Source organism: Rhinolophus hipposideros (assembly GCF_964194185.1).
Source record: "Rhinolophus hipposideros genome assembly, chromosome: 10".
Lineage (NCBI taxonomy): Eukaryota > Metazoa > Chordata > Mammalia > Chiroptera > Rhinolophidae > Rhinolophus > Rhinolophus hipposideros.
The window spans coordinates 55,351,651-55,365,402 of record NC_138056.1 but is presented as its reverse complement, the minus strand read 5'-3'; the positions used below and the strand labels follow the sequence as shown (position 1 = coordinate 55,365,402).

General features: G+C 35.5%; 1 protein-coding gene across 13 annotated transcripts in view; it reads right to left on the bottom strand.

Moving 5' to 3' along the window:
- Positions 1-13,752, bottom strand: part of ANKRD42 (ankyrin repeat domain 42) — a gene marked incomplete at its 3' end in the record, with an annotated part of 59,944 nt that overhangs the window by 29,028 nt on the left and 17,164 nt on the right. For all 13 annotated transcript variants that reach the window (XR_013994287.1, XR_013994288.1, XR_013994289.1 and 10 more), the window contains exons 6-8: positions 12,327-12,527; positions 8,601-8,726; positions 3,985-4,090 (exon numbers count right to left, since the gene is read on the bottom strand). Coding sequence is in view for 9 of the 13 variants with exons in the window: in XM_081064043.1 (XP_080920169.1) it covers positions 3,985-4,090; positions 8,601-8,726; positions 12,327-12,527 (433 nt within the window). The remainder of the gene's footprint in view (positions 1-3,984; positions 4,091-8,600; positions 8,727-12,326; positions 12,528-13,752) is intronic.

Below are 13,752 nucleotides of genomic sequence, written 5' to 3'. Positions count from 1 at the left end.
ATTACACTCTATACATTATGCCACCAACCCACCCACCAGTAAAGTAGCAAAACTGTATCAGAAGATCGGTGACAATTTGATGCACTATATCAGCTACATGGGAAACTCTAACAGTTACCACACACTAAGGACAAGCAGTCATATTAAAGACTGATTCCATAATTTTTATTGGCGAAAACCCAACTGGAGCACGAGACCCAATATCCAAAATGTGTGCCCCCAAAAACAGCTGCTCAACTGGACAGAAAGCCCAGAACCACCCTGCTTGATTCCCTGCACTTACTATCTTTTCTGATGGCCTAATTTAGATTGTAGGATTCATTCTGATTCTCGTTTTAGGGCTAACCATAGCTTTAGACCCCTTAATCTTCATTCTTCCTCAACCCAAAACACTTGGCATGGCTGTGAAATTAAAGGAAAAATGACTTTTCCATCAACATTATCTATTTTCTTTGACCACATCTCTATGAAGCTTCCAACTCTTGGTTTCAGAGCTGTTGTTGTGAATGCATGTAATCTACATATTTTTTCCATTGTTTTACTAATTGAAATGTTTATGCTTTCTCTTAGGACATGGAGAATTACTCACTAAACACAAAAACCTCATATTCTATTTTTTTACATGCTTACATAATGGCATGCATATGTACACATATTTCCTTACCTGTCACCAGATACTGCAAATCATTAATGATATATAGTAATAAACATGTAGGGAGTTGAAAAGTTAATAGAATTCATTACCTCTATTTACTAGGTTGTAATTTAACAGCTATCATTTACTGAGTACTTGCTTTATGCCAGATTCAAGGTTATTTCTATAACACTACATTCACACCTAGCATTTTGGTTCATGAATGACAAAGAAATATGGGCCAGAAATTATGAATAACTCCAAAGACACCCATAGTACTAAATCACCCATGTGATACTGCTATAAAGATAGGCAAATAGATTAATAGACAAAATACAGAGTCTAGAAATAAATCCACACATATATGGACAACTGACTTGGAGAAAGACACAAAGGTAATACAGTGGAGAAACACAGCCTTTTCAACAAATGGAGCTACAACACTTGGATATTTAAAAAAAAGTTGGATGCATACCTCACAGTATATACAAAAATTAACTAAAAATGGACCAATGCAAAACCTAAAAGCATACAGCAGCTAAAAGAAATCAGGAAAATCTTTGTGACTCTATGTTAATCAATGATATCTTAGATGTGATACCAAACATAATCCATAAAAGAATAAACTAATAAAAACTTCTGCTCTTCAAAGACATTGTGAAAAGAATATTTTTAAAAAAGCAAGCCATACTGGGAGAAAAATCTTTCCAAAACAAAAATGTAAGAAAGAATTAACATCTAGAATATATAAAGAACTCTTAAAACTCAACAATAAGAAAACAACCCAATTTTTAAAGTGGACAAAAGATCTAAACAGTCACTTCACCAAATGAAAATATACAAATGGCAAACATGTAAATGAAAAGATGTTGAAAATCAAAATCATTTTTCATAAGGAAAACGCAAATTAAAATCACAGCGAGATGCCACAACACACCTATTAAAATTACTAAAATCAACAAACCTGATAATATCAAATGCTGGCAAGATAAGGATCAACAAACTCTCATCCATTGCTAGAGGGAATGTAAATTGGTATGGTCATTTTAGAAGGCACCTTGGCAGTTTATATAAAGTTAAATAAATATACCCTTAGCACATGACTCAGCCATGCTACTCCTAAGTATACCCAAGTGAACTGAAAACTCATTTTCACACAAAAACCTGTACATGAATGTCTATAGCAGCTTTATTTATAATCACCAAAAAACAGTTGCAGTCAAGATGCCCTTCAACAGGTTAGTGGAAGGGCAGCCAGATGGCTCAGTTGTTTAGAGTGCGAGCTCTAGACAACAGGGTTGCCGGTTTGATTCCCACATAGGCCAGTGAGCTGCGCCCTCCACAACTAGATTGAAAACGAGTTGCCGGATGTGGGGCCGGATGGCTCAGTTGGTTAGAGCACGAGCTCTCAACAACAAGGTTGCCAGTTCAATTCCCACGTGGGATGGTGGGCTGCGTCCCCTGCAACTAAGATTGAAAACGGCAACCGGATTTGGAGTTGAGCTGCGCCCTCCACAACTAGATTGAAGGAAAACGGTGACTGGATTTGGGGTTGAGCTGCGCCCTCCACAACCAGATTGAAGGACAACGACTTGGAGCTGATGGGCCCTGGAGAAACACACTGTTCCCATTCCCCAATAAAAAATAAATAAATAAAATCTAAAAAAAAAAAAAAAAAAAAAACAGGTTAGTGGATAACCAAACTATGGAACACTATGGAATTTTACATCCAATGGAATACTACTCAGCAATAAGAAAGAAATCAATTACAAACACATATGAATGAATCTCAAAATAATTATGCAGAGTAAAAGTCAGATATGTAACAGTACGTACTGTATGATGCCATTCACACAAAACTCTAGATATGCAAACTTATCTGTAGTGACAGAAAGCCAATCAGTGTTTGCTTGGGGAAGGGGCTGTGGGGAGCAGTGGGAGGGAAAGAGACTACAAAAAAGCACAGGGAGATTTTTTTGGGGTGATGAGTATGTTCACTATTTTGATTGTGGTGATGGTTTCATGGGTGTATACATATATTAGAATCCATTAGGGTGTAAGGTACAAGTATGTGTACTTTATTACATGCCAATTATACCTTGATAAAGCTTTTTTTAAAAATAAAACGGGCCTGAGTAGATCATAATCCTAGGTACATGGTACAACAAAATCACTCCAAGGCTTCAAAGATATCCCACAGACCAAAGTTTAAGAAACATGCAATCACAAACAAATCTTGCATGGCAATTTAATGAATGATTGAATCCTTGCATCTTTTCAAGCCTCATTTGAAACTTTTAGCTCACACTCCCATTTTAAATACAGCTCTACACCACATACAGTTCCTCAAAAATACAAGTGTTACAACTCTTCCTCCTTCAAGTGTCAGAATATTGTTTCCTCCAAAAGAAAAGTTTTCTCTGACTTCTATATAAATTCTGTCCCCCATGAGGTTGCAGGTTCGATTCCCGCATGAGCCACTGTGAGCTGTGCCCTCCATAAAAAAAAAAAAAAAGAAAAATTCTGTCCCCCAGCAGTTTCTTTCATTACTCTTATCATCTGTGTTAATATTTCTCCCCCACAACTTTCAAACAGAAAGACTTGGGCAGTTTTTCTCCTATTCTTACTGTACCTTATACATAATATATATTATGATATAATGATTATAATTAATAATAATGTTTACATATTTGTCTCTCCACAAGACCAAAAGCTCTGTTGAGGGGAAGGATTGTGTTTTTTTATCTTTGTAATCCTAGTGCTGTCACACTTGGAACAGGATAACTATACAGAAAATTGAACTTTAAAAAACACACCAAATGAACAAATGGATGAACTAAATATTCTTTGAGGATCTGACCTGAATGAGCTGGAGGTGTTCAATAATAATAGGTGTTATATTTAATTCAAATGTAAGTACTAAAATTTGTTTCAAAATCCATGTGACTCCTACTGATTACTCCTTTTTATCACATATTTCTCAACAGGTACCAGCATTTGGGTGGGACAATTCTATGTTGTACACTATCCTGAGTACTGTAAAACATGTAGCATTTAAGTATTCCTGGACTTCACTAAATATTATCGATGGTATCTAGTCACTGTGACAAACCCCACTTATTTCCAAATGCCCTTCCCCCCAGGAAACGGGACAATACTAACTCCCAGTTGAGAATCACTGCTTTAGAGAAAGAGTTGATATATTGTCAGATGTCTATTCAGCTTGCAAATTGTCACTCCATCAGCATTGGACTGAGTCCTATAATTCCATTAAATCTTCAGAGATTTCTGAGTATGAGAGAGTATATGCAAAACTTTAAAAACAAAAGGAGCAAACCAGATAGAGATACCTCTTAGCCACATCACTGGGTTTCTCTCCTGCTTTGTTGGTAATATTGCTGTCTGCTCCCACTTTAATTAGCCACTGCAAACACTCGATGTGGCCTTGTCCAGCAGCTGTAAAAAATAATAATAACCAGAAAATACACAAGAGTTACTGTTATTAGTAACAATTTTCTAAAATTTTGGACAGTTATTGCCAGAGAGTACTTTCATTAAGTATTGATTCTTGCAATCACCAAGAAAAATAGGTTGGGTAGATGTTGTTTTTTCTATGTCATTTACTCATTCTTTAGATAGACATTTAATCAAGTATCTACTGTGCTCAGCCCTTATACAGAGAACTTTATATAGAGATATAAAAGTTGGGGCTCAATAAGGTTAACATCACACAGTTAGTTATATTTAACATCACACAGTTAGTAAGTAATGTATTTGAAACTATAATCTAGGTTTTTCTAATCCTTATCCAGTGCTTATCTGCTGCTACGTATAGCTCCTGGACAATCTTATATCACAGCAGAATGTGAGTGCAATCTAGTCTTAGGGATCCACATTGACTTTTAAAATCTTGTGTCATCTTATAGAGGTCTGAGAATTAAGTTCAAGAACTTGTTGTAATGATGTTGCTGACCTTTTTTGATATCAGAGGGATTATTCATTATGAATTTGTACCAACTGGACAAACAGTTAACCAAGTTTACTATTTGAAAGTGCTGAAAAGGCTACCTGAGAAAGTTAGACGACCTGAACTTTTCACCAACAATTCATGGCCCTTGCATCACGACAATGCACCAGCTCACATGGCACTGTCTGTGAGGGAGTTTTCAACCAGTAAACAAATAACTGTATTGGAACACCCTCACTACTCACCTGATCTGGCCCCCAATGACTTCTTTCTTTACCTGAAGATAAAGGAAATATTGAAAGGAAGACATTTTGATGACATTCAGGACATCAAGGGTAATACGACAGCTCTGATGGCCATTCCAGAAAACGAGTTCCAAAATTGCTTTGAAGGGTGGACTAGGCACTGGCATCGGTGCATAGTTTCCCAAGGGGAGGACTTCAAAGGTGACCGTGGTGATATTCAGCAATGAGGTGTGTAGCACTTTTTCTAGGATGAGTTTGCCAACTTCATTTTCTGTCCTCATATAAACAGCTTATTCCTCTGACCCTCACAACTCAAAATTTACAGCACCCCCCCCCCGTTGATTACCTAAATTCTTTACTACCTTTTTCTAAATCTTGTCCTCAAAACACACACACTCAGTATTAATTTTCACCTCCACAACTCTGCTTATGTGTCTTCTCACCTAGCGCCTATCACTCAACCACGTGCTCATCTACCTTCTGCCTGTCCTTCTGAGTCCATCTTGAGACTAAGGGAAGCTATGCAGGAAACAACTGAATAGACTTAAAAGATCTGAATTTAGGTTTACTAAACACTGAGACTGGAGGACAAGACAGAACTTAGCAACTGGCTGGCACATACAGACCCTCGATAAATATCTATAGAGTTGAGAGTGAATGAATGATGAAAAAAATGAATGAAATCTCAGCTCTGCTCTTCACCGCTCTGCAACCTCGGTCAAAAAACCTGGCCCCACTGGACCTAATTTCCTCATCTTTTACGGAGATGATTTCATACTTATAAGGAGAATACACTGCTGCTTCCTAAAATTACAATAAGGAACTAAATATAATGACAGTTTTACATCCTGTGGTGTCACGTACACACAAGGTATTATTTCTGAATTCCCATGAACACTTCGTCAATAATTTAACCCTTAGCAACTTTTTCTGTTCAATTTCTGCTCCTGAATTCCTACTGCATATAGTTTAACAACCAAATACTTTTTACCCTTTGTTATATCCTGAATTATACAAATCTCCGTTTGTTCGTGAATAAGTATGTAGCTCCTTAACAGTAAGGTCTGGATCTCACACTGTCTCCACTGTAAGAGCACATGGTTGGTACTGAATATATATATGTGTGTTTGTAAAATAAATCAGAGTATGAACTTTTGGTATGAATTTGGAGCCTTGAAAAGCGAATCCACCTCCAATACTGGCAACAGAGAGGAGAGGACACAAAGGCAGAGCCAGTGAGAAAGCAACCCCATCACCATAACCCTCTAGCCCAGCTTCTGAAAGGTCCGTAAACTGTCTCGTCCTGCTCCTCTCTGCTTGACTCACAGTCATCTGCCCAACTCAAGTTGGCTCCTGAGGCCTCTCTCTGGGGACTCTCTCTCTCACAGAAAATCCAAAGCCAGCTAACAGAGAATACTACAGAATATCCCAGACCTCTAGAAATAATCCCACTTTCCACAAAAACTGCAACATATTCTCTCTTTGCTACAAAATCATATTTATGAATCCTGAGTAATGGTGAGTTTCATAAGACAGAATGAACTTAATCCAACATTTCCATTTTATTACACAGGTAATGTTACAAGGGGTGGAAGGTGGCTAAGTAATTTATCTACAATGAAATACAATAAAAGGATTTTTACCCATGATCCTTATTGTATATTGATTAGAATGTTAATTAATCTGATCAACTTTTATGAGAACAAGATAAAATCATGCAGTAGCTAGAAGTTTTTTAGAAATGATTTGAAATAATTATGGCTTGAAAGTGAGTAAAAGAAAGAAGTAGATTTAACAATCACTAAATGCCTCAATAACTGACACTGCAGCTTATTTACTCAATCAAAATTAAAATGAAGGGAAAAGAAGCAGATAGATTGATAAAATGTGAGAAATGTGAAGTAAATTATAAGACAATGTCAGCTTTCATTTACCCAATTTGGGCATGACCTAAACATACAGATGTTCCCCCAGGAAAAGGCTAATGTACACAAAGATACCCCTCCCCCAGCTGTAGTCACTTATCACCACACCACTTGATCCTCTCCTGACGCCAGCAGTCCTTCATGGACAGTCTGACAAGAGAAGGGGTGAAGGACAAACCCATCTGGTTCCTCTTCACTTTCACCCTCCCAGCTTCTCACAATGGCGATATCTCAAACACTCTGTTGTAGGACATCAATCTCTCTAGAACCTTCTTCCAGATCCTTCCTTTCCATCTCAGTTCAAGTGGTGAAGAAATGACTGAGACAGGCTGAAAACCATCTGTCAATAAAACTGATTTAATTTGTCGTTGCCCTGAAGATGCATTGTAAGCACCATAAGTGAGCCTATCTTTTGCTCTCTCAGACATGACACCCCACATACACATTAGGAATGAAAAACCGGTTATACTTAGGTTATGAAATGGGAGTTTTGCTCCAGAGTGGCACCTTTTTAAAAAAAACACAGTATTTTATGCACATTTTAAGCTTCTATCCCATTCACAAACCCCATGGTGAAGAGCTTAATGCCTAGCCAGCCAGCAAAGATAGATGGAGTGAGATTCTCCAACTACAGAGTAGTGTTTATCAAAGTGGGGACATCTCTAGGTGTAAGAGAAACCCCTTTCACATTATTCTTCTTCCTGCCTCATCCACCCTCTCTCTCTCTCTCATAAAACTATTGGTACATGTGGTACTTAAGATTCTTGAGATACATTATGAATTAAGCAAACTTTAATGTCCAAGTCAAGAACCTAACCAACAGGAACATCATCTTTGATTGGGATTGCCAGAAGTTATTTATGAAATAAAGTCCAATTCAATCACCTAAACATCTGTATTGGGTACATAAAATTGGGTACATGAAAGTTGATGTTTTCTTATAATTTACTTCACATTTCTCACATTTTGTCAATCTATCTGCTTCTTTTCCCTTCATTTTAATTTTGATTGAGTAAATAAACTGCAGTGTCAGTTATTCAGGCATTTAGTGATTGTTAAATCTACTTCTTTCTTTTATTCTCTTTCAAGCCATGATTATTAGGTATTAACATGACTTGTATTTTTACTCTAAGACTTTTTTACAAGAATTAACTACCAGCAGATTCCAAAGAAACTTATAATACCATAAATGAAGCAGAATGGAAATTTCAGATGCAACAGGTTAAAGATTTGGTTTTTGATTTTATATATAAAAGACTGGCAAGAATAAATCCTAGAGTATATACTCCCGACACTGAGTTGACAATTTGAAAAGTATGATTAGAAAGAAAAAACAAAACTGATTAATATTTTAAAATTCCACATTGAAGGAAGGAGATTACAGAGCAAACTCGCCGACATCTTGAAACTGTGTTCATATCACGTTCACTGATATGTCTATGGAAGTAAAAATTTTTGCAGAGTATAAGAAAGAAGATAATTCTGCTAGACCTTTTTCAAGACATATGAGCATGGTTTCTGTTTTAGCATGAATTAATAGGTCTTTTTTAGGCCAAAAAAAACGTTAGTCCTAAGAAACTTCTCTAGCAGTGAATTTCACATCTTAGCTACATGACAATGTCAAAAGAGATTTTCTATTTGAATTACCCTCAAATGTGATAATGTATGAATGTCTGACATCATAAATGGAATACCACACTTGTACTGAAAATTAAGCACTTCATATGCCATGCATTTTCATGTGTTTCTGATGGATAATTATTTTAAAAGGTAAACAACTCAAAAGCACTTGTGTCAGAACTGAAAATGAAGCAGGAATCATAACTCACCTTTATGCATAGGAGTTGATCCGTTATTATCACGTTCATTAATATTGATTACTCCATCTTCTACTAATTTCTTAAGCATTTCCAAATCACCCTTAAAGGCAGCCACATGACCCGGAAATGCCAAAGCTATGAATAAAAAAATCAGCATTTCAGTAAACACGAGTTCATTTTTTTCCCTGCCTTAAACAGTCACACATTTTAGGTTGCATTATTAACTCAAGTTTGAGAATGTCATATTGGAATTAGTTCAGCTGATGCAATGACAAGTAATAAAAAGAGAACCATAAAATAATAATATTATTAATTATGCAGCCCTTCCATTCCTCAGGACCTCAGACATGCCAGGAGTAGTCTTATATCAGAACTATTGTTAGTCATATTCCCTTTTACCCTCAGGCTACCACAAAACATAAGGAGATGGTCATTTTCAACCTTTGCATACAGACATACTTGGTCTCAAGTCCTACATTTGCATAGACCACTCTCTCTGCAAGGAAGTGAAGAAAGCAAAATAAACTGGAAGCAGATAAAGTATGTATACACACACACACACACACACACACACAAGTATATATGTGTGAATGTACCTGACCTAGTACCTAGCACATAGTAAATACTTGATAAAATATTTTTAATGATAACTACATATATTGAGCCCTTAATGTCAAGAACAGTTGTAAGCACTTTTAAGTTTAAGGACTGCCACATTCAACACACTTAATAACTCTATGAGATATAGCTATTCTCATTCTTACACATGGAAAGGAAACAACCTAGAATAGTCAAAATATTTTAAAAAGAACCAAGTTAGAGACTTACACTACCTGACTGTTAGTCTTACTATAAAGCTACAGTAATCAAGACAGTGTAGTACTGGCAAATAAACAAACATATCAGAAAAATAGAATGCAGAGGCCAGAAATACACCTATACATGTATAGATGACTGATTTTTGACAAAGCTGCCAAGATATTTCAATGAAGAAATGAAAGGAGTTAAAAAAAAAAATGGTGCTAGGACAAGTGCCTCTATATTAACAACAACAAAAAAATTAATCGACATTATTTCACTCAAACCATACAATTTAACTTGATGGAGATCAAAGATATGAATTAAAAAGCTAAAAGTGTAAAACTTCTAAAAAACATAAAAGAATATCTTGCTGACCTTGAGGTCAAGTATTTCATAGATAGGACACAAAAAAACATAACTTGTAAAAAAATTGATAAATTGTACTTTATCAAAATTTAAAACTTTTGCTCTTTGAGAGACACTACTAAGAAAACAGGCAATCTTCAGGATGGGAGAAAATACTTACAATACGTATATCTGACAAAACATAATGAACTGTCAAAATTTAATAATTAGTAGACAAACAACCCAATCAAAAAATGGGCAAAAGAACTGAATAGACACACCATAAAAGAAGATATACGAATGTTCATATGAAAAGATGCTCGATATCATCAGTTATCAGGAAAATGTAGATTAAAACCACAATAATATAACATTACACACCCATTACAATGGCTAAAATAAAACAGATTGACCATATCAAGTGTTGGTAATTTTATGGAACAAAGAGAATTCTCACACATATCTGGTGGGGATGTAAAGTGATACAACTTCTTCGGAAAACAACTACTTTTGACAATTTCTTAAAGTTAAACAAACATACACCTACCATATACCCTAGTCCTATGTATTTACCAAGAGAAATGCAAACATACGTGTATGTAAATGTTCAGAGCCACTTTATTAATAATAGGCCCAAATTGGAAACAATCCAAATATTCATCAGCAGGTGAACCGATAAACGAAATATGGTACATCCATACAGTGAATACTATTCAGCAATAAAAAGGAATGAACTACTAATATACATTAACATAGAAGAAATTCAGAACAGTTCCATCAGAAAATTCAAACTAATCTATAGTGACAGAAAGCAAATCAGTGGAGGGATGAACTTCAAGGGAGTATGAAAAACCCCCTGGAAGTGATGGAAATGTTTTCTATCTTACTTGTGGTGGTGGTTTCATGAGTGTATACGTCTATGTCAAAACTCATTGAATTGCATACTTTAAATGAACAGTTATTGTATATAAATCATACTTTAATAAAGTTGTGGTTTTTTTAAAAAAGGATATCATCAAAGTAAAAAAATCAAGCCACAATGTGGGATAAAATACCTACATCAGATAAAATTAATAAAGGATTGGTACTGAGACTATAGAAAGAACTCAAATTATTTAGAAAAGGACAAAGAACGGTATAGGTGGGCAATTCACAGAAAACTAAAATAGCCAATAACTTTACAAAAGGATGTTCAACCTCATTAGTAACCAAGAAAATGGAAATCAAAACACAAATGAAATCTTTCCATACCCAACCAATTGGCAAATATTGTTTCTCTAACTTCTCAGCAAATACAGATGATGAGAGTGTAAATTTCTGCAACCACATTGATGGAGGAGCAATACCTATATACACTGAAGATGGGCATATCCATTCAAGCAAAACCTAAAGTAGAGTATCTCAGCTATTTACCAAAGCAGAGCTCTTAACTCTCAATCTTCAGAGAAGACAGGCAGTACCTCAAGAAGCCTCACTCAGTGATCCCAGTGTGCCATACAAATATCATTTTCTGTGTGGGCTATGTGTGAAAAAGGCAAGAAAGCACTTCTCTAAAGAAATCTCTTATACATGTACATAAGGAGACACAGACAAGAATATCCACTACCACACTGACTGTAATAGTGAAAAACTGTAAACAATGTAAATGTCAAATTGGAGAATGGGTAAATAATGGTCTGTATAAAATGTAACAGTACATAAACACTTAAGAAGGATAAACTAGGATACAGCTATCAATCTAATCTCAAAAATATGAGTCACGGAAGGTTAAGTCATAGAAGGATACATACTCTTTTATGCCATTTTTGTAAAGTTTTAGAAGAAGTGTCAAAGACTCCTAGTTGTCTATTAAAGTCCCCTTCCTTCAGAAGTAAGAGTTGCAGCTGAGAGGAGGCTTCTCAGCTTGGTACTGAATTCTCCAGGCTTCCTCATAGCTAAGCATGGCCATCTCACAACATTCTTGCCCATGGAATGTTAGCAGAAGTGATGAGTGCAAATTAGACCTTGAAAATCTCTAGTTCCCTCCCCACCTTCTGCTGGATTAGCAACAACTACAGAAAGTTAGCTGGGCAGATAGCAGGTCCCTGAATGACTAAATACAACAGACTGACTCTTCAACCCAAGCTGGCATAGAAAAGAAATAAACTTCTATATCATTTAAGCTGCTGAATTTTAGGATTTCTTAGTTACAGCAGTTTAGTCTCTTACTCTAAAAATACACAAAACAATACTGCATATTTTTGTGAGTACATATATACTTAATATAAAGCCATAGAATGGAATTGTAAATCCAAAACAATAGGAAGAAGAAAAGGGGAATGGATGGTATTAAGGGAAAGACCCAAAAGCTTCAACTGTATCTATAATATTTTATGCTTAAAGACAGTGTTATAAAGATTGTTCATTATATTACATTAATCTCTATAATACTGCCTAAACTATTTTGTAATAAAGAAGAAAATCTGAATGAATACATAAATAATTACACGTAACGTATTTTAATATAACACTTAACTTACAACTTCTTTCTTTCCCTTTTCTATTTACTCTACATATTAAATGATAGAACATTTCAGGTTTATTACTTACTTTCTTGATCTTCTGGATCATCTCTTTCATACTCAGCCCCCTGGAGAAACCGTAAAATGTTCTGCTTAAAGAATCTCTGGGCCAAGTCCAGTACATTTTCTCCGTTATCATTGAAGGCTTTTAACGCTTGTGTTGCACTGCTCATTCTATTGAGCAGAAATTTAAAACAGTAAAGGTGGCCTTCCATGGCTGCTAAGTGAACTATAGATGAGAGAAAAAAAAAGAATTTAATTTTTTCAATTGACAATAAAATAATCAAAAAAAAAGAAATAAGACACTGTTTCTAATCCTCTAATGACTCTCCCTGCCCTATACCAGGACGTACTCTCAGCAAGAATAACAGACCTTTTTCTTCAGCCTACTTGTCCTTACTCAGCCTTCTAGTCATGCCAAAGCAATAGACTAAATGGTTGATTAGTTAGACACTTACTGTGAATGTAGAGAGGCCAGATAAGAGTCACCAAGGAGCGGGCCCCAGAAAATGTTCTTGGAAAGTGAAATCCCAATTATTCAGCTTATTATTACATGAGAAAATATTGCTATGTAAGATAGATAGATGGCAGACATATAGATAAATTTAATATTTTGGGGGGAAAAGTGAAAGAAAAAATCAAAATAGTCGCTATGTAAATATGAATATTATTTTTATCACTGTTATTTTCCATAAACATTATTTTTATTATAAACAAGAAAACTGGACCAAAACTGCAGACTAAGCACACACACACTACCTCCAAATCCTTGAAAATAATTGAAAAAAATTTCTACTCCAAATCCTTGAAAATAATTGAAAAAATATTTTTTAAAGCCTTACAGGACTAGAAAACAAATAAGAACACCATGAATGGACAAGAAATGTTAAGAAATCCCTGAAAAATAATACATTGACTCAGACTGAGAGAGAGCCACAACCCAAAATCTGCAAAAAATAGGAATGGTCCTGGGGTATTACAAGCTTAGAGGCAATTATTACAATGAACAAGAGAGCCTTTAAAACCTCTTGAGAAGTGACTATTTGGGAAATAGCCCAATCAACGTACAAATCTTGCCTCTGGAGAAGCAGTGCCCAAGTGACCAGTATACCTCTGGAAAAACAAGAAGTCACAATGCCCAAAAGGTAAGTTGCTGGCACATGCTACTCTACACTTTCTCAGCTGAACCTTCCACTGAAAAACTCTCCCTGAAACTTCAAACTCCATTACTGCTTACTTATCATATAGTTAGTTACATGTACCAATTTTATCCTTTTTGAGTAATATTCTGTTATATGTATACCACATTCTTTTTATTCATTCATCTATCGATAGACTAGGATGCTTCTGTATCTTGGCTATTGTAAATAATCCTGCAATGAACATAGGGATACATATGCCTTTTCAAATTAGTGTTTTTCTTTTCTTCGGATGAATACACAGAAGTGAAATTG